General features: G+C 38.3%; 1 protein-coding gene across 1 annotated transcript in view; it reads right to left on the bottom strand.

Annotated features, from left to right (window-relative positions):
• The window catches only part of PIGN (phosphatidylinositol glycan anchor biosynthesis class N), a 102,025-nt gene that overhangs the window by 31,027 nt on the left and 48,834 nt on the right, over positions 1 to 22,164 (bottom strand). Inside the window, exons 13-18 of the mRNA XM_033065539.1 lie at positions 10,229 to 10,307; positions 7,213 to 7,395; positions 3,872 to 4,008; positions 2,777 to 2,876; positions 2,564 to 2,656; positions 1,151 to 1,242 (exon numbers count right to left, since the gene is read on the bottom strand). Of these exons, the coding sequence (XP_032921430.1) occupies positions 1,151 to 1,242; positions 2,564 to 2,656; positions 2,777 to 2,876; positions 3,872 to 4,008; positions 7,213 to 7,395; positions 10,229 to 10,307 (684 nt within the window). The remainder of the gene's footprint in view (positions 1 to 1,150; positions 1,243 to 2,563; positions 2,657 to 2,776; positions 2,877 to 3,871; positions 4,009 to 7,212; positions 7,396 to 10,228; positions 10,308 to 22,164) is intronic.

Genomic DNA, 22,164 nt, shown 5'->3' with positions numbered 1-22,164 from the left:
AGTGTCAGAGAGGAAGATCTGCAGGTAATTTAATTCCATTTTGATTTCTAAGCTGTGCACGTATATTCTAAAGAATAGAAAAACGAGCAGAAATACATACATGTGTATATATACATACACACAGCTGAGAGTCACAGGAAATCTGTGCTGAATATTTCTAATGTGCCCAAAGATCAAGACTAAGAAGGGTTTTAAAGAGACAGATTTAAACGCAGTGGAAAATACTGAGGCAGAAGGTCAATAATCTTGGAAATATCTGGGCTCATAATTCTACCTGCAATCACATACTACTGCTCAAATCCCATATTTCACTGAGGATCAGGCATCCTGGCTCTGTTGAGGCACGGTATCTTCTAAAGGCCAGCAGAAGCCATTGCACCCTAGAGTAAATTCACTCTTTCTGCAGTAACTACAAAAAGCACACAAGCCTAACCCTTCAGGCCAGCCACCTGGATTGCACCCAGATATGAGAGAATGCTCCTATGACCACAGAGTGGCTTCAAGGGGATAGGGACAGATAACAGATTTACTAGAAAAACAATGCAAATCAACAACTGTAGAAAATCAGACAAGCAATACTAGAAAAGAAGACTCAGGACAGAGAAGCAGAAATGGAAAAAGAAAAGACACAGGAAACACTGAGGAAGAAGAGAGCTCTGCCTATCCTGTTTGTTTTATTTCCCTGAATATCTCATTAGGTACAGAGTGCTATTCAAAGACACATTATTCAAAACTGGATGGAAAAATTCTGAAAGATTCTGTCAAAAGTATACTGCTTTTGAGTAAATTCTTATTAACATATGATAGTGCTGTTTGCCATATTTGCTCCCCACTGAAGCTTCTCCTTTAATGATTCCCTTGATTTTCCTGTAAAACGTGCAAATTTTTGCCTTGTGAGAATGTTTCCCTTGACAAGAAGTTACAGAATAACACAAAGACCAAATGGATGTGGCAAAAGAATTAAAAGCCTTTTCTCATTCTCATTAGTGAATAACTGAGGTCTCTATAATCATGTTATTTCAATTCTGAATTTCAACTCCTGTCTCAGTCAGTTTTTCAGTAATGCAATTCCTCACACATAGCAAAAGGCAGACTAAATTTTGAATCAAAGAGGGAATAAAAAATTTAAAGAACAAGATGAGATTCTTACACCAGAGGAATATTTGGTTCTCTTCCTACAACAGGCATTAATGGAAATATTGCCAGGAGCACACACAGGAAAGTCCAGATCAATGCTTTTGTCTAAAAGAAGAAGGAGGTCACATGGACAGACAATTGTCTAATCATAAAGAATACTTCAGTGAAGTACTAACAGCTACTAGCATCTCCCATGAGCAAAGACCCTGCATCACCAAGGAGTAAAATTACCTAAAAGAAAAAAAAGAGCACAGAGTCATTGGTATTACAGTATTGCAATTTAATACAGAAAAGAATTTCATTTATATAGCTGCTAAAATTCCAAAGACAATGATAATTAAAGCTAAGTTTATACTTATAAGCACTTTCTCAAAGTGTGGCCTTCACACATACTGCAGGCACCAGAAATCTGACAACTGACCTTATAGAAGGAAAGCATAAAACTAATACCCTCAGAAGGTTGCAGCAGTTAATTAATCAGCATTGAGAGTGAATATTCTGAGAATATGGTAACATTATCCAGTCTTTGCATCTATCTGCCATTTCATTAAGCCAGCATAATCATCTAAATAGTTCTTGAAACTCTTCGCTAGGAAGAAAAAAATAAACCACCCTATCCCAGGTGTTTTATTTAACTAAAAACATTGAGCTGTATGATTTAAATTTTTCAAGCTCAAGCCAAATTCATATTCCTGAAAGGAAATTCCATGTTACAAAACACCATCTGTGCATATCCGGCTTTAAAACAAGTTACTTGATTACTCAACTAGAACAAAAAATGGCAAATTAACAAATACAAGCTTCCACCTTGATAGTTCTTGGAGAGCAAGACTTAGCAATTTGAGTTCTTTTCTCTATCCTAGAACCCTAAGTTTTAGGTATCCCCTGAAATAAGAGATGTTGGAATCAATTATTAGAAGAAATGTCTCAAATTAAATACCATGACACTTGATGAAAGTGCAAGGTTTTTTCCAAGGAAAAACAATATAGAAGGCTGCCTCTGAGGAACATTGTGTCGCAGCTGATTGCAGCCAACAATGAGTTGATAACTGCCTTCCTGTTATCTTCAATATTTTCTCTAATAAATGATCATATTAAACAGTGACACTTTCACCAATTGTACATGCCAACACTATAGTCACAAGCTTGATACATGACGTGTATTTCATATGATTGAGTCAAGCATTTTTTAGTCATCAACAACAGAAAACTGAGAGCTCAGCTATAGCTGCCCCAAAACTCTTAACCATTCTTACTAATTACGCTGTATAACAGATCTATCCAGATCATATTAAATTCCCTTGCTTTGCTACATGCACCTAATGAACAGAGATCAGAAAAAGAGCGTAGTTGCATAAGAATCTAAAGGAGCATTCCAAAGCATTCCCAACATGTAATCCAGCAGTTCACCAAAGCAATACAGCACCTTAGCTTGGATCCACAGCCGTGTGATCACTGGCCAGCCAGCAAAGGCAAGAAGCCCAACAGTAAGTGCAGAGCGGTAGAAAAAGCTGAAGACCTGGTTAAAAAAAAAAAAAAAAAAAAAAAAGAGGACTGAAAATCAAACACATTAATTCCTCAAAGAGGTAGGATACAAGAAATTAGGTACTCTGTTGATACATAAGGATAAACTACTTACTAGTATTTCAATTCCCAGTATACAAACCAAGAGGAATCCTATAGATTGACCAATGTGAAGTGACAAAACATTTGTGGCAAGGTCCTGAATGACAGGAATTCTGTTCAAAATGATAGAACAAGATAACATTTATTAAAAAAAAAAAAAAGAGATAACATAGAATTTTACTTTTACAGGGCAAGGATGGGGTCAGAGCACAAAAAAAGTTAAAAGGCACTCCTGATCGAGCCTAGACCCATGGTCAATGGCCAGATGATCCTTCTGCCCAGTTTTACTTGATAGAAAATCTACAATAAAACACTCAATTTTTTCTCCTCCCATATTTGGCATATCTTTCCCAGTGTTTGGACAAGCTTCAGATTATTCACTACCCAAATTGACTCTGAGTATATGAATATTTTTGGTTATGTTGTGCTTAATGTCTGTCATAACTGATGAAACATTCAGAAGCTTTAGAGAGAAAAACCTTCCTTGTTAGCTTTTCCTGTGCTTTATGAGACAGCTCATTATCTAACTGCAGTTGGTCTCATTTTCTCTGAATAATACTGAGTTGGTATCTACAAATTGCCAGTAGATCAGAAAAGTGAAAGGAATCAGAAGATAACAAGTATTTTTGGGCCTGGAGTAAAAGGAGTCCCAAACAAGACAAATATATTTCAATATGGGAGCACATTCCTCAACATGACTAGCATGTGTTCTCCAAGAGCAGCTAATGTTCCACAGACTTGACACTTCAGAGGATCATTTTGCAAATGAGGTTAGCTGCTACAGGTATTTGCCAAGATTTGGCACTTTTTTGCAACAGTTACAAGAGTACAAAAGATAAGTTTTCATGGAAAGAGTTTAATTTATTTTTGCTGATAGAAAAGATATCTTCTAGAATTGGCAGCTGCATCAGTCAGTTTGGACACTACTCATCATGTCAACTGAAAATATAAACCAGAGTCCTTTGGAATGTCTCAGGAAACACTTAAGGAAGTCTAATAGAATTGTACCTAATTTTTCTCCAAAATTAATGGAAAAAAATTCTCTACAGAAAGAAAGTCCAGACTTGGTCTTATAAAACAGTGGTAATAAATCACATTCTTTACTTACTCTTTCACAACTGCATACCATACTGGCACTGGCAAGAGACAGTATATATAATATGTCCAAGGACATTTTTGAATCAACAGGAAAAAAGCTATTATCATTCCAGTAGAGGTAAAACCATAGAAGAGAATAGTAGATTTCTGAAATACAAACATTTGGACAAACATTCTTGTAACAGTGATAAAATGTTTTTATTTTCAATTTGTTAGTTACACAGAAAAACAAATGCTATTTCAACACAGCCACACAAACTTCCAGGTGTCTCTACAAAACTCTAGACAAAGTTGTCAGCCAGATTTTAAAAAACCCAAAGCAATAGGATTTGAAGACCTAAATAGGTCTCTTCGTCAAGTCTGCAGTTAAACCTGCATGGGAAAGACCTACTTGCACAATTTGGAGACCCAATATATGCAATGTTATTCATGTTCAATGGATACTTGGAATCCATCTGACGACAGAGATGCTAAGGCATTTGGGAAAAAGAAGTCTCAAATTAAGACTCTAGAAACAGACTTTGAATATAACCTATTGAGTTCAAGTCCATAGCCTTACAGTCAGAATGTAATGAAAATTGCATCAACACATCTCCTTCTCCTGCCCGACACATTTGTAAGAGAACTAATTAAATTAAAATATTAATACATTTCCTACCAGAAAAGAACCCACAACTATTCAGGATCTAGGAACAGCTACAAAAAGAGGTTTGTGACCAACCTTCCCCAGGAGAAACTGTCTTCCTCAAAGAAGCCACAATTTCAAAATAAAATGGAGGTCTAATGTTGCACAGCACTAAAAGGTAGTATAGCTACAGCTGTTACTGTGTTTCATCTTAACCTACAGGTACTGTTTTAGGCTTTTCTTTGAAACAAATAAACAGATATAAGATTAGAATACTCATTCTCAGACTGAGAGCACTCTTAAGGAAAAACATCAAAGAGAAGGAAAATTTTTAAATGGGTTATCTCACACAGACAGGTCAGTCCTTAGTCATCAGATAGCAGAAATCTCGTTTTTGTGCAGAGGAGCATTAAACAGTCACTCTGCATCTGCCTCTGATCTGGTAATTTAAGTATTTTCCCTTATTCAGGGATATTCAGATATCAGAAGAAACACAGGTAAGGGAAGATTATGTACAAGTTTTAAATAAACAATTTTATCTGTATGTGTTACAGCTTGACATAAAGACAGCTTTAGTGAAGGCAATGACAAAGACAGTGTTTTCTTCTGCACAAATACTAGTCTTTTGAAAGAGTTAGGTAGACAGACAGACTACTGTGCTAAATACGCTGAGAAGAAGAGACAATCAGCTACCAGTTCACCCAGATGTACTAACATCTTTTCTGGCTCTCCCCCACTAAAACTGATGTACAACTGCCTTGATCTAAACTGACAGCAAATGCAAGTTCCAAATGATATTTAAAATAGAATTTTTGCTAAGATATACCATTAGACTAAGACAAGATATGTCAAAGAAAGCTGACCTAGGGCAATTTTGCTTTATTAGTTTTAAATTTTACATTTGCTGATATATAGACAGAATGAATATGCATATACATGATACGCACACAATATAATTTATCACTGAATGAGTAAACAGTCAAAATTTTATTCCATATAGCGACATAAATATTATAGAGTCCAATACAGTCAGTCAAGCATTGAAAATGGAAACCAGATTTGCATTTCTGTGAATGTTTAAAATAAATTAATAGATTCTACTTCTTGCTAGGCAAAACAACATTCTACACCAAAAGATACCTGGTTTTTTTCATATGCAGCATAAGAAGCAAAAAACTTTTAAAGATGATATATACAGTATATGCAGTTTCATTACTCAGAGGTTTCTTGATTTTATAAGGGCGTGTTTTGCAGGAGACAATTTGTCAATGGTAGATTAGTCTCTCAAATTTCTTTAAGTTGCTCCAACATAAGCTATAAAACAAATAGCTTCCATATATGAAGCATTAGCCTCACGCTGTGATTCTCTAAGTATTTAGGAGCAATAAGAAAGATTCCTACAGAAAACGGCCTCTTATTAAAACTGGAGAAAGAGAAATTCTATAGACAAAGAACTAAAATATTTTTTTGCCAGTGTCACCAGCATGAAATCTGCCTTCAACAAGTAAAAACAAACCAAATTAAAATCTGTCAACTAAGAATGCAAATTTTTCCTTAATGTAGTTATTAATATGCCTGATACTCAGCCTACTTATTGTAATTATTTTGTTTGTATCTAACATAACATGCATCCTGGAATATTTCCTCTTAGTTATTTGATGAAAGAAAACGTAAATCATGCAGTACAGCATTTATGAATATTTTCCATTTTAATTTTGTTTGAGCATTTTCCCTAAAGGTCAGGACTATCTCATTTCAGCCAGCAGTAAAAACTTCAAGATAGCATGATAGGAATTTTCTCAGAGTAATAGATTGAAAGCAGTAAAGATTTTAAGTGAATGCTCATTCTCACCTACAATACAAGATGAAACAATCCCTTTTATTCTGAAAAATTCTTCATGTTCAGGAGAATTTTCCATCCCCCCAAATGCTTTAACCCTTCTCTAGTGAAATTATTGCTTTTTCCCTATTCACTTAGGTCTTGCTTTTCCTGATGAATGACTGAAAATAAACTCTCAGGATTTTATACTTTGTGAAAAATCAAACCATAATAATCTTCTCAAAAAGAGCTTCCTTCATCTTTGATGTCTTCTGCTGCACACTTGCAAATCACAAAGAGCAAAAGAGCATACCGTTCTGTGAAACCACAGTTCACCTATCAAAACAGGCTATACATTTTTTAAATGCCATGATTGGACTTAACAGTTTCTGAGAAGAGATGCAAAATTGCCAAAGAGGGCAGAAATAAAATAATTTACATACTGGGATTTTTTTTCCTTATAGTGAAGAACATTAATGAAGCTGGAAGCCTGAAATCTGTATTCTTCTAAACAAGTATTATTAGAACAGAGTGCTGTTAATACTGAAAATTAACCCTGGTTATTTAAACCTGGGAAAAGTAAACCTGGTTAAAGACAGACCCTTTAATAGTTTCAAATGACTATGTTTTCTCACACTTGCATTATGGACTTGCAAATGGACAGTTGTAGGATGAAAAACTGAGGAAGCACAGTATTGCACACTCAGACTTACACATCTTAGGAATACTGATCCTAATTAATGGACTTACCAGCAACACTACACAGGATTACAGTAGCTGGAAAACTCAACAGTTTGCCAGTTAAGTCAAAAGAAGTATAAGGTATTCAATTTACCCTGCACAGAGTCACTTAGCCTAACATGTAATACTGAAAACTGATAGAAAAAAGTAATTGAATGCTTCTTACCTTTTTATTAGTTGGGACAGTCTTGGTCAAATTGGTATGTGCCTTGATAATGACCAAAATCACATAAGTTGTCCAGCCCACAAAACCCACTGCAATGCTTAGACCCAGGAATAATCTGTCATATGTATGGTAGTAAGACAAGCCTTCCAAAGCAAGGTTAATCAGGGTTTTACACAGGGATACCTGGTGACAGACAAAATGTTTAACATATTAAAAGAGTGTGAGCTCCCCATTCCACAAATCAACCTAAATGACAGCAACTGGAGCTCAAGCAGCTCCACCATTCCTGGCACATGTGTCCTCTCCATGCTCAGGTACAGTGTTTTGGCCAGCACCAGCTGCTGGAGTACACACTGCTTGGGACTCCTGCTGGATATCAAGTCAACCATGACCTGGTTCCTTCACCATCCTCCCTGACCGTGACAGTGGTTAAGAGGTGAAAGACAGCAGACAGCACACTTGGAACACCACTTACTACCAAGCATGCTATTTGGTTTTCCCACAAGCATTTGACTATACATAATTCAGTTTAAGTTATCCCATTAAAAAACAGGTCATGAGTTTCTGAAGGCACATTTACATAGGAAGAGGATTATGGATGCAGCTGAAACATGGTCACTCTCCACAGCCTGAAGTACAGTAATTTCACGGTTAAAAGCCGCACCATTTTGACTACAGTTTTGGTCCGTACTCGGAAGTGTGGCCTTTAATCCGGAGCTGCTAATACATGAACAATATTCTAAAAGTTGCCAACACGGAAGTGAGAGCCCGTGGCAGCCCCAAGCCAAGCTGGAGCCCGGCCAACCCCAGTAGAGGTGGGAAAGCCTGGCAGAGGCGGGGCCAGCAGTGCAGGGGCAGGCAGCAGAGCCCAAGCCAGCAGTGCAGGGGAGCCCGACGGCGCAGGGGAGCACAGCAGAAGTGAGAAGCCCGGCGGCGCGGGAAGCCCAGCTGAACCGGGGCTAGCAGAGTGGGGACCCCAGTAGAACTGGGGCCAGCAGCGCAGGGGAGCCCAGTGGCGTGGGGGAGCCTGGCAGATCCAGGCCAGGGCGAGCAAATGCAGTGGCGGCGGTGCAGACGGCTGGGGCGAGTGAGCCCAGCGGCAGCAGCACCGCCCGGCCGGCCCCGAGCGGCCCCGCCAAGCTGGGCCGCTCAGCCCCATCAGCAACCATGAGCGGGCTGAGCCTGCCTGGCCCCGACCCGAGCCAGTAAACCCCGCTATCCCGCGATTCTGTTACTGATTGGCAAATTTGTGAAAGCTGCACACGGATCCTCACTACGAACGAAAGTGCGGCTAATAATCTGTTGCGGCTTATATATGGACAAGGACCTAAACGCTGCCAACACCCCGGAAACGCAGCTTATAACCTGTGCGGCTTGTAATCGTGAAATTACTGTATATACCCTACCTGGGTTTTGATGTCCTCCACTTCAGTAGTACCTGATACTGCAAGCAGCAGCGGTGAATTCAGAGACCAAAACTGGAGTCCCAGACACATTTACAAAGCAGCTGCTTGTAGCTCTCAGGATGGAAATCATTTGGAAACAAGAAGGGTTGTACCCAGTCTAATCACAGGTCCCTTCACTCAATGCCTCCACTGGGGAGACACCACGATAAAGACTGTGGGTTCTCCCCCCATGTCATCTGGGGGTGCTGGCCCCTGTGATTTACCCAAAGATGGGAAGCTCATCCATGTGATTTCAAAAAGTAAGAACCTGAACGTATACAATGAAGTTTTTTTATATGTGCAGGTATCCAGTTGGGATTCAACAACAAAAAACAGAAAAAGGTACACCACCTACTGAAGAGATCACAAGTCTGTCAATGGGTAAACTCACTCCAGAAGACATCTGTTCTATACAATTAGGAGTGCATATTTGCACTGCAAAGAGTTGCAAGGTTCAGGCAAAGAATCATCCACACACCACGTTCTGGGAATGGAAGAACCTTTCTGCATTGTAATACAGGATGCTGAGGATAACCAGGGCACAGGTACAAGTCTGATGTGTGAGTAATCAAGAGTGAAACATCTGGAGCACTCAAATAAACAAGGAGTAAAACGTACATATAAGCAACACCACAAAATCATAGGTTCTACTTCTGAAATGTATAAAATGTCTCCTCTCAGTAAACATGACAACTAAGTGGAAGTATTAGGAAACCAAAAAGAAAACCTTCTCCCACAGCAAAATAGATCCATTTATTTAGCCTGAACTATTTCCAATTTACAACCAAGCAAGGAAAAAGGCATGAAATAGATTTAGCTGTCGTGAGCATAAAACTGTAATTTATTACCCTAAGAAATATATTAGGAAAAAATAACTGAATCCTAACACATAATGGAATTCTTCCATGCATCTGGCAGGTTAAATATAATCTTACATATTGAGTATTTTTATGTACAACACAGAAGTCAATATCCAAAGTTAAAATGAAAGGCTTCTTGTTATAATTTAGCTCTACAAATCTTTCTGTGAACACCAGAATACAAGCACTGGTGAACTGCACCCATCAAGTACCCTGTCACACAGTGAGTGTTAACAGAGGCTTAAGAAAGTAATACTGGAGCTGGGAATTATAATTCCATGTATGGTTCCCAGTCTGACAGGCTGAAATGTGAAAGTAAAACCAAGAACTGCTGGTTGAGGTTGGAAAAAAAAAAAAAAAAAATCAGGTAAAGCAGTATCATGCAACTGGCAGTCTAAGTAATGCAAATCTAACAGAGTCGATTCCTTAGTTTATCTCTCAATTTACCCTTTTCTAGTGTGGAAAATAAAAACACACACTATGTGTCATTATACTATGAAATAGTAACAAACAGTTTAAGAAGTATGAGAAAAAATACAGCAAGTCGGTATTATTTATTAGAATTGGTATCAAAATATAAAATTTTGAAGACTTACAGTGGGGTTTTGAGTTAGTAACATGCACATCATAAGGAAGGAAAAAAGTTTTATCTCTCAGGTAATTTCAACTTAAAGAAAACAAAATATTTACATATAGCAAAAACAGACTTACCGCTTCATCGTACTTCTGCTGTTGAATATATAGTCTTATTTTTTTTAAAAAGTTGATCTGTTCAGAAGCAGAAAGTGGTCTGTACAACAACATAAAGAGATATTAACATTTCTCCCTTTCACGAGCAGAAAAAATTAACTTTGTAATTAAAAGAATTACTCTGTAATGAAACCAAAATGTTCTGAACTTCATTAGGAGCAATTAGGTAATTGAGACTAATCCATTCCTCTGCATTCATCTTCACATGTGTCAACACAGCTGGTTTTTAACTTATCTCAAAATCTCTGCATTAATAGACATTTCTTTTATGTAGCTGATCCCATCCAATACTGCTGAAAATTATCTCCCTTGTGCATTGTTATTGACCATTGCTCTGGACAAGAAGCATGTCACATACAAAAATTAAGCAATTTAATTGATTTGAATATGGCTGTAAGTAGTTTATAAGGGAGCATTGAATGATTTGCTCACGTTCCACATTAACAGTAGATGATGCCTAACAATGCTCTCTGTGAAAAGTATGACCATGTCTGCTGTTACTCAAGAAGCTACTAGCTGAGTCCTCAGAGCAGGGGATAACATTTACCTGGCTACACTGAGGTCAGTGATCAAAATCTCTTCGATTTTAACAAATTTGATCATCACCCTAAACAATTGCTACCATTCTTCTATTACAGAAAGTAGTAATAAGGACAAACAAGCCAGTCAACCAAACTCCACCAAATGAAGGGAGAAAGAGCTGTTCCTCCTGTACCATTTTCTTTCCATGTTTAGGGACAGCAGTAGGCCTGAGAATCCCAGATTGTGGGCAAGTTATAAGCTTTACCCTGGATAAGTTATAAGCCTCAGCACAGTCCCTGTCACTCTAGGCACCACAAATCAGCAGCTGACAGCCAGGTTTCCTTCACACCTTCCACAATATGGCAGTGGCACAGCAGCAGCTCCCAGCATCCACAGCTCAAGGTGGCCCAGTTGCCTGCCTACCTCCCTCCCACCTGCTCCTTCACATGCCTCATACATGACCACCAACCTCATGTTTCAGGCAGTGCCAAATCAGTCACAGCCCACCACTTAAATCAGCAGCAGTTGCCTGTGTGGTCACTCAGCTGAACCATGGGGGCAGGTCTTGATTTTATGCAGCTGCAGTATGGAAATGCTCATTCCTGCAGCTCCCAAACATCCATGAATGGACTTTTGCCTACAGCCCAATCAATAGCCTGATACAGTAGTTGATACTCCAGCAATTCATACACACCACCCTTTGAGTCATGGAATATATTACACATACTCTGAGGCTGAACAATCTGAATTTTTATTATTAGTAACATCCTGGTATATTTTGATGCTATTTCATTAAGTTCAGAGCACAGCAGCATCATGCAGGAATCTTCCAAAACACTGAATAATTGGAATAGCAATTAATCTTCCTTTTGGGAAGAGTAACTGTATCAAGAAAATGTTTATCCCTTTTCAATCTAGAAAAGAATTGAAGAAGGATAGTGCCTATAAACAAGTAGGAAGAAAGAAGTCCCATAGAAAAGGAAAAAAGGAAGAAAAAGACGATCACAAGGTCATAGTAAGAGTTTGATCACTCTGAGGGGAAAACAGAAGATTTTAGAAACCAGACTTGAACACAGTGAAGTGAATGTTGGTAGTTTCTGCACCTTCATGACGTGCCCCTATGGCAGCCAACCTTATACCTCCATAGGCTGAGGAGAATCAGAAACAATTCTTAAAGGAGACAAACCAGACACAAGCACTGCTTCAAGGAGATCTGTTGTCCTCAAATTTTGCTAAGTTGTTTGGTAGGGGAAAGGGAGCAAAACACCCACTCAAGGTGGGAGTTTCACCATTTATGGAGAATAATAGGAGAGTGAAAAAAAAAAAAAAAGATAAGCTTTGGGTAAGGAATTTTAAAAAATTGGAAATAAATATTCAGAAGGTTTATTTAGGACTTAAACACATTCAAGATGTTCCTATGTTCCCTGTCTCATTTTTATTGTTTTACACATATTGTTTTCCATGAATTCTATCCTTGTCATATTCAATGCAAATTTCTTCCAAGCCAGAATTATATTTTACTTCATCTTTAGTAATTTAGCTATAACCCACTTATTATCTTTTTATTCTCACGGAACCATTATATTATTAATGAACAATAGTCTTCACCTATTTCTTCTCAGAGGACAGCACATAGGATGTCTGTACATGGATGGTGTAACAATAAATGGGGTTTTCAAACAATAAAATTTTGAGCAAGTCAAACACTAAAAGCAATAATTATTGCCAAATTGGCTTATCATTGGCAGGTGCATTGTTAATTTTCAATAGCTAACATCATAACACACACATCTTACTTCTATATATATAATTCAAGAGGTTGAATTTACAATTGTCTAACAATTGTTTTTGTAAAATTCATAAATTTCACCAGAAACTAAGGACTATTCATATGTAACTATGAAAATACAAGGAATGTTCATTATCTTAAGATATTTTTTATCTCTGTACTAAACAAAAAAGCAAAGAAGTGATAAAAGAATTTTTGTATTTTATACCAGTCTAAAAAGATTACCAATATACTGATAATCCCTCAATTAAAGAATGGGCATAGGTCACCATAAGTAGTTTATCATCCATTGAGGACACTAATTCACTTCCTGAAGCTGACAAAGTAGATGAGAGATTCAAAAGAAATCTAGATGTAGCAGAAAACAAAGACACAAAGATAAGCCATGAACAGAAGTGGAAAGAGTGGAAAGTCGCCTATAAAAAAATCCCCATGGACTTGAGAAATGGTGGTTCTATACAATCTACAAGACTTAACAAAAACCAAAACCACATGGAAAATTTTAAAATCTGAGAAGTTAAAGCTTGAACTGTTCATAGCACCACTTGATTTTAACTTAAACTATTTTAAAGCTCTCCAGTACAAGACAGTGTTAGGAAATGGAAAAACTCTGATCAGTTTATTCTGTGTTTATTATACAGCATCCCAGAAGCACTAGCAAATGTCAATGTATTCTCGAGGTCACTTAATACACACACCCATGCAATTAATATTAATAGCAATTAAGTAAATATACTGATCATTATTAGAAAGATTCTCAACTCCAGAAGGAAAACTAGGGTACATGGGCATATGCTCTTGCCATCTATACACCATCAAATTCCAATTCTAACAAATTCAAGATGAATAGCCTTGACTACCAAAATCTGAGGTCTTTTTCCATAATACAAAAATACCTGTCCTATTAAGAGGCTCACACAAAGAGAATTCAACCAGCGGACTCAACTCTGTCTTCCTTTTCTTAAAAGTATTGCAAAACACATGCACTGAAAAGGATCATACTCAGAGGTTTAACTCTAAAGAAAAAGACAAGAACTCCATGATCACAGAGATTATAAACACACATGCATTCACAATAGCATCAGGATTCTAAAGACTTAAGATTACATTCTTCACAGAAAATGATGGTGGTTCTGGAAGAGTAATTTTATTTTTCATTATAGCTATCAGATATTAACTTCTTGGTTCCAGACAGAAATCATAGCTTCATCCATGAATAAACGTAATTAATTATGAAACAAGATGATTGGGCTAATCATGCAAGGGCTTGTAAACTCTCCCTTCTGAGATGTTAGCTACCCTTGTCATAGGTATACCTGACAAAATTAATCTTTCTAGCACATCATTCATGCTTCATATAAACTAAGCTATTTGACAGCGATTCACAACAAGACTGTAATGAAGTACATTCACCATAGCAATGTCAAAAGGATCTCTGCTTGGCCAGAGAGTCTTGTTTATCATCAGATCCCCCACAGAAATTACCATCCCCAATGGCATAGGTAGCATGCTGCTGACAAGCCATGAAATAAAAAAAAAAAACTAAGGAGAGAAGGAGAAGCCTTGCAAATACAGCTGCATCCACCACTGCTAGTTTGCTAATTTTATTAAGCTGGTTATTTGGGTAAAGATTTATGGTAATTTTATTGCACAGTAAATTTTCCAGAATTCTACTATTGAAAGGAACCCCTTTGTGTCTGTATTAGTAGAACACTTAAAATACTGCAGACTTAATAATGAAAGTCAAGGAAGCACCACAGACCTGTGGATGAAATGTACAAAGGGAAAGACTGAGACCTTTGCATAGCACATTATCAGATGAAAACAAATTCATTTCAGCTGCTTCACTATACATACTCATACCATGCACCTATGTCAGCTCATGCATATCTATACCCTTCTATCACTGCCTTTTCACTCTCCCCATCAGAAGAAAACACTGTACATCCTACAACTCAGAGTGGCAAGATTTGCAAGAGAGAGTGATCACACTTCTATGACCCTTATCCAGCAGCAAATCAAAAGCAGCTGTTGAGCAGTCTTCCAACTTTTTCATATTGTCTGTTTGGGAGATGGGGAGAAAAGCACCAGCTCCTTCTGTTGATGCAAAACTAAAATGCTAAAGGATATGGAGACACATCCCTATGACAACTCCATGATGGAGCAAGGCCATTTGAAAAGAGCATGATAGGACTTTTTATAGGTGACCTTCTTTTGAACACCATATAAACAGAACCTCTCACATGCTTTGCTATGAAACTTCTAACCCCAGAATTATTAGCAGCAAAAGAGCCATGAGACTGACACCATCCAAACAACTCCAGCAACCTCTTCTGCTAAAATGCTAAGTAATTACAGGTTCTTGTCCTCTTCTCCAGAAAGAAGATCCCTGGTACCTGAGTAATTCGCAACCTGAAATAAATCACCCAGGATGAAGTTGCCCATCTCTATGGGTACCATCCAACCTTGCAGAGGATCTGAGGCCTCTGCCATCCAGACACTGCTAGGGGCAGATGCCAGGGCCTCTCTGCCTTTCTCCCGCGGGAAAAATGGCCAGCAACAGAATCAGTTGAGTATGTTCAAACTCTGTTGTCACACTCCCCTCTGTGCAGGGCCGTTCTACAGGGAAGAGATGGTTTCCACTCCAGCAGTTCTGCAAGCAGCTGAAATAGTACATACAAGACCCACTATTACTGCTTTGATCCACAAAACAATAATTTGATCCACTGCCGGCAAAATGTCATCTTGAAAAAAATGCAGCTGATGTTTTTACAGGGCTGCTGTTCGAAAGCAAGTGCTGCAACAGGCTTCAAAAATGCAATATCCCATGGGAGCTGCTTTGAAACATTCCCAGTGCACAACAGGATGGCACCTGAGAAAGCATCAGGTGGGTAGTGGGAGAGCAGAGACATAGATCTTTCTACATTCAACACTATAAATGTGGCAGAAACATGACTGCACACTTGTTTCTGTTCTACAAGTTCACTCCAGCTAGCAACTCATGAGTGCAGAAACTTAATATTGATGACAGTGCAATCACAAATCAACCTAGAATTGTTAAATGAACTTTGTCATTCTCCTGTTTCTTGTTTCCTGTTTACTTTTCAAAGTACTGCGCAAGGTCTTGTAGGAGCAGAACAAAATGCATAAGAGAAAACCTTCCTACTTCATCAACAGCAGAGAACAATCACAAAGACAATGAATGGCAAGTGATGCAAAGACTTAAGTTCATTCAACAAAATGTGAAAAAATTGACCAAATCAGTATTTCAAAAATCAAAGTTCAGAACCATGGTATTTCCTTTTTGTTGAACTTGCTATGCAATACAGAGTACATGATGCTACCTGGGGCAATGATCAGGAAAAAGAAAGCTGTTACAGTTCTATGGACCTCAACAAATTACCTATTTACATGAATTTTAATGGCTAGAAGCCAATTTTTTCCCTTTTTCAAAATGCATTCAATTCCACTTCTTTAGATGGGCCTTTTCAGCAGAAAGAACTGTTTTACAGTATCTGCCAAAGACAGTCTGAAAGCACATGCTATAAGATAAAGAGACAATCCTTTGCATGCATTTTAGTTTTGATCAAAGAGTGAAGCTTCAAAGATGAAACAATTTGGTAGGTAATTCAGTGATCCTTAATCTGTTTCAATGGCCTTAATTTTACTTGTTTACTGAAATATTTTCAGGTAAGCAGCTAAAAGAAAAAACTTCAATTTCATAATTAGAAGATGCATGTTGTGATTACAGATTAAAAACTTATAGCCACAGTTTCAGTACACTAAAGTTATGCTTTTTCAAAGAAAAGGTGATCCAAATAAACCTACACTAAAGGGCTTATTACAGCTTCATAAAGCCCAGAACACCCACAATGTTCCCTTTCCCAACTTAACCTAATCTCTTTGCTCCTGCTGTTCCACTGCCAGGAGTTTCAGTTTTGGGGGGTCTAAATTTCAAGTAGGTTTTAATATTTCTGGATTTATTGACCACTGTGTCAAATTTTTAGTCAGATAGTCTAGTTGTAGGGTTGTAGTAAATTATCTTTGCAACTTGTTATCCTTTCTCTTTTAAGAAGTCTTAAAAAGCACTGCTTGCATTCCAAAAGAAAGAAAAGGATTAAGAAAGTCAATAAGAGGTTCCTGTTTGTAAGTTCTGAGGTTTTTGTTCTTTAAAGCATAATGAAATGAAAGGAGGACACACACACTTCCACTTTGCCAAAGGTAGCAAAAACTATATTTCCTGACACATTGTAGAAGCCCGTCAGTACATCTATACTTTTGTATTCATCAGATTCACAAACATGCAGAGAAGAACAGCGGGACATCAGCGAACCCGCAGGAAATGGTCTGACTGCTAATGCTCTAACCCTGGACTGTCAAGTCTCAGGAATTAAAATAGCTGTTAATATTCACAAATCAGAATCCCTGATGTAGCATATTCAACAGCATAGTGCCTTAGGATATTTATGTAAATCATGTAGATAACAAAGAGGAGAGAAAAAGGAGCTGACAACTAAACCGACAGCTGCCCATTCACTCAACAGAGAAGCAGTTAAGGTAACTGGGTGCACACAGCATATTTTGCATATAAACTACTATGGCAAGAGCTTCAGAGAACCAGAGGCCAGAAGGGAGGACGCCACACTCTGAAACTGTCCCTCTGGCCCCTTTAAAGTAGAACTGAGAAGCTGGAAGCAGCAACCTTCTAGGGGCAGGGGGTTCGTCCAGAAAGCCGTAGTAGGACATAACGTCATATCCTTGGAAAGGGCAACTGCTTTTCAGGGAAGGTGGAAGATCCTTGAAGGAAAATAACAGCACCATTTTAAAAATCTCTGCTATTTTAGTACTACAGGGGAGGAATACGTGCTGACTCTACATAACACCCTGCCAATGCTGCGAGTCCTCACCTCTGCAAGATACACGATGATTTATGTCAATGACTTATGTATGATTTATGACAATGAGCTCGATCTAGGCATCTCCAGTGTTGTGGCTATGTAGTGTCATACCACAGCTCCTCTTCTGCTCCACAATCCTACATCCCATCCTAAACCCTAGTGACCACTTTTCAAGCAGCTGCATCCAGAACAGGCAGCTTCTGCTGTGCTGGGCAAGTACTTACTAGGAGGGCCCTGTGGCCACCGAAACACATCTGGGAGACCACCCCTACTGATCCTGACCAGGAGACCATCGTACATCAAGGAGTCAATGATCCACATACCCTAAGTAGGCCCAGGCCTGTGGTGCCCAAATACCTCGGCCATGGGACAGACCCAGTCAGCTGGTGGGAACAGAGGAGCCTGCAGGCAATAGCCACTCCTTAGAAGGGATTACACTGCCTGCCTGTCCTCGCGTACTAAGAGCTGCAAGGAGTTCTCAAGCAAACCTTCTTTCTGTCTGACAGCAGAAATTATCACCAGAGTTGATTTCTTGATAGAAAATCATATAGCAGCTTGAATGACCAAACAAGTGAATGTCTCCACAGCCAGCACCTGCGTGGCACCATGAGAAAACTCATCCACTGTTCCACAAACATGGGATACCCAGCATTCGAAGGGACGTATGATTTACTTGCTAACTGTATTCTTCCATTCCTTTTATATTATTAAAACAGCCATTTTATTAAGCTATTTGTTATTGGGTCTTTCTTACTGAGATCCAGAAAGAGCCCTGTACTTTGCCCCTTACCTCAGGCCCCAGAGAGAGTCTTCTCTGTCCATCCCCTCCCACCACCTGCTGTAAATCCTCCCTCACTGCACAAAGCCTCACAAAAAGGTCAAAAGGATTTATGATACAAGGAAATAGAGAAATATACATTAATCTTGTGATATTTTATCTTATACACCAGGCTTTTAGCTCCTTATAAAGACCTTACCTACTTCCTATTTGAGAGTAAATCCAATTACATGCAGTCCTCCTGTGCAGAAGCCGCTGCCAGTTAGCTTTTCATGCACAAACTAAAAGCTCCCGAGTGCACAGCTGAAACTCAAGACCACCAGGATATGTCTGCCTCCTAAGAGGACTGCATCCTCCCTGAGCAGCAGTGTGCTTCAGACATGGCCCATTCAGTGAGAGAAGCTGACATTTTTGCTGAAGAACAGGCATTGATTTCTGACTGAAGAGATAATACCTTTGTTATTTAATCAAGACAGCTTTTAGTAAAAAATAATACAAAGCCATTATTTTCATCTGAGCACTTTGTCTCAACAGCACTGCAGTTCCGTTTTTTGATATATATACACATGTTCTTAAAGTCAAGGGTGAGGGGGGAGGGCTGCCAGTTTGCCTCCTGACAGCAGCAGGCTAAAGGTGCCCACACTGCCGGCTTGTACCAGCAGTCCCAGTCTTATGCCTGGATTCACAGTTGATAACACAATGGGGACAAAGTGGAGAAAGGAAAGGGCTGGCTACCTTTTCAGGGTTTCCTTGGAACTGATAAAAGCTGCTGGTCTTTCATTCTTGACCATAGGATGAAGGGGCTAAAATCTCTTTGCAGATAAAACAGTGCTTTTGCTAACTAAAAGGTCCTCTGAAGACACAAAGTATTCCAACAAACATTCAGGGAGAATGATCACTATTAGACTATCCTTCTCTACTGCAATATTTTCACCCTTTCACTTTGGCATTCAATGCTTAATGTTTGCTCTTACAAGTATTATCCCATGTACCACAAATATCTTACATATTCCCAGTTATTTCAATAAACAATTTATTTAAACAAAAGAATAGTATGTTTCAAAAGATACACTGACATCTTAAGGAACCCTGCCTCACTCAGTCGTGGAAAAGAAATTACTTGCTTCACTTTGATCCAAATGTCAATTTTGTGGGAATATCTATTATTTAAGTTTTGAAAGGCCACCAGACAGAAGGAACAATGTAGTACTGTATCTCCAGTCATCAGAGAAAGGAAGAAAAGAGAGGTATTTGTGCACATAGCAGTTTTTTGAGGTTTCTGCAAACTTCAAAGATACTCTACACTATTTTCTTTTCTATCACTGACAAAATACATAATACACAGTTATGTGCAGAGACTTAGTCTCTACATGATTGATACTTCCTTGCACCAAATCTATACAAAAGTGTAAGGGAGTTATATAGTTATATCTCAATTCATAGTAGAGGATAGAGCAAAGGAAGAGTTACATTTTCATATGGTGAGAAGCACATTTTTATTTAATAGTTGTACACTGACATTGAAAATGCACTGACTGTCTACATAAATACGCAAGTTATAAATTATGCACACAAAAATAATTACTTGGTATGATTAATATGTAGTATTCAATTAGGTAATTTTAAAAATGCAGCATAAGGTGCTATGGGATTTTTCCATATATGAGAAGATAGCTCAAGTATCTTATTTAAAGTCAAGTTTCTATTTCCTGCTAAAACCCCCAACCACTATTGATAGAAACTTAAGACATTCAATAAAAAAGCACAGTTAGTGGTAAGCAAGCACTGATTATACTTCAGCTGTTCATCTCTTGGATTTTTTTCTGTATGATGGTTCTCAAACTACTGCTCCTGTCATCCTACTGAGAGGCACCAGAACCTGAACAGCTGGAAGCACTGCCATCCCTGAAAGCACTGCATATACCAGGACTATGCAAAAGGACTCCTGCATTTTTGTGTAATTTATTATCTTAAATCTCTTGTACCTGTTGGGACAATAAAATGCACTAATTGGTTATACAGATTTTAGGGCAACACTGATGCACCATTTACTCACCACACCATCCCTCTAATACTTCTTGTAGGATTACTTCCACAGGCCAGACATGCCAACTTTGGGAATGATTTTGCAAGAGTAGCATCTGGCCCCTTGGCACACTGGTCTTTGAGCTGTGCCAGTTTGGCAGTTGCCCTAAGGTACATCAAATGGTCAGAAAGCTAAGATAGCTCACTATCCTGGACATCAGTTTTCCTCTGTCAGCAATCTTCAAATTTGTCCTCTCACTTCTTTCAAAGCATCTGGTATCTTGGAACCTCATTTTCTTACACATGAAGGTCAAAGATCTGAGCTTTTCTTCTCAGAATTCTGAGAAAAAAACCTCTGATTTTGCAAAGCAAATGGTTTCTGAAAATATGCCTTGTGCAGTTGGGAAAAAGGTAGGGACAGAAAGAAAGTGGAAAAGAAACAAATTTCAGATAATAACTTCTTTCATATATCCAACTGGAACTGCAGGTAAGTATCCAGTATCAGCAAGGGATACTGCACCTTGCCTGGCAGAATCAAACACTTGGGGCTGAGTTTCCAAAATGTATTCTCAACAGTTTCACAAGTAGCCTCAAGATATACTTTTACCTAGATTTGTTCCTTGATGAAGGCACTTTGATAAAGCAAAAATGGCTTTACTGGCAGCCAGACACATCCTTATTAACAGATAGAGCTATCCAAACTCTAACTGCCTCAAGCCTGGTCAAGTAGACACTACTGAAGTTTCTATCACACAACACAGTGATCAACTGCATCCTCCTTCTCATCATTATATACCTGATAAGATGGATTTCAGACAGAGATGCAATTTAGATCCAAGTAGGAAAGGGCACATATCTACTAGCCTCCTTCATTTCCTGTCCACTGTGCCAGCCACACTTCTGCTAGGGAAGAGATTCCCTGCGGAAATCAAAAGCTTTATATCAATTCATTATTCTTCCTCTGTTGCCAACACTTTAAACATATATGTGTGTGTACTAGCTTAATGCTTTTGGTGCAATATATTCTACATACAACTCACACATTAGTTTTTGAGTCATTGCAGTTGCAGGTCATAAACAGTTTTCTTCTCAGTCAGTAATAAAACACCTGAAAAAATCAAACTAGAAAACAGGATTTTTCCCTTGGAATATTAAAACAAAGCTTTTAATGCTATTTCTGACTGAAAAAAATAAGTTCAGATTAAGTTTAAGTTGTAATTTCTACAGAACACATTGTGAATATATCCTCCCCTCTCTCATACTCTAAAAACTACGTAGTCATTAGTAATTGCACCTCAAAAACTAGAATGTCTCAATCTGAAATTCTAGACTCAGATTTCTTCTGGAGCTCACATCTACATTTCTATTATACAGACTTCATCCAACTACATCTTTAAATAATTTAAGAAATGCAGTTTTTAGAGGATATCTTTGTTCATTTTCAGGACACCAAGTTGTTGAAATAACATCTGTAATAGTCACAAAAAATATTTTAAATATTCAACATAATTTCATGATCCCAAAGCACTTCAGATATGAATTACACTTCACTAACGTCCAATAAACTATGAAGTAAAAAAGCATTATATGTTGGAGTGCATACTTTCTGAGCTTCAAGTTACATATTTAAGGCAGCAGAATGATTAAAACAAGAAACTAATCAGAATCTGGCAAAACTACCCCCAGCACAGTGTGGGTAAGTACAGTAATTTCATTATTATAAGCCACACTGAGTATAAGCCGCACTTCCAGGTGCCAGCAACTTTTCATTCTCTGTCCATACATAAGCCGCACCTGACTATAAGCCGCACGTTACAATACAGAATGTGATAAAAGGTATCTATTCTATCACCATCTGTTGAGGGTGGGGGCAGTGATCCTTATC

Source organism: Catharus ustulatus, chromosome 1 (genome assembly GCF_009819885.2).
Source record: "Catharus ustulatus isolate bCatUst1 chromosome 1, bCatUst1.pri.v2, whole genome shotgun sequence".
In the NCBI taxonomy this organism is placed as follows: Eukaryota; Metazoa; Chordata; class Aves; order Passeriformes; family Turdidae; genus Catharus; species Catharus ustulatus.
This window is presented reverse-complemented; position numbering and strand designations above follow the sequence as displayed.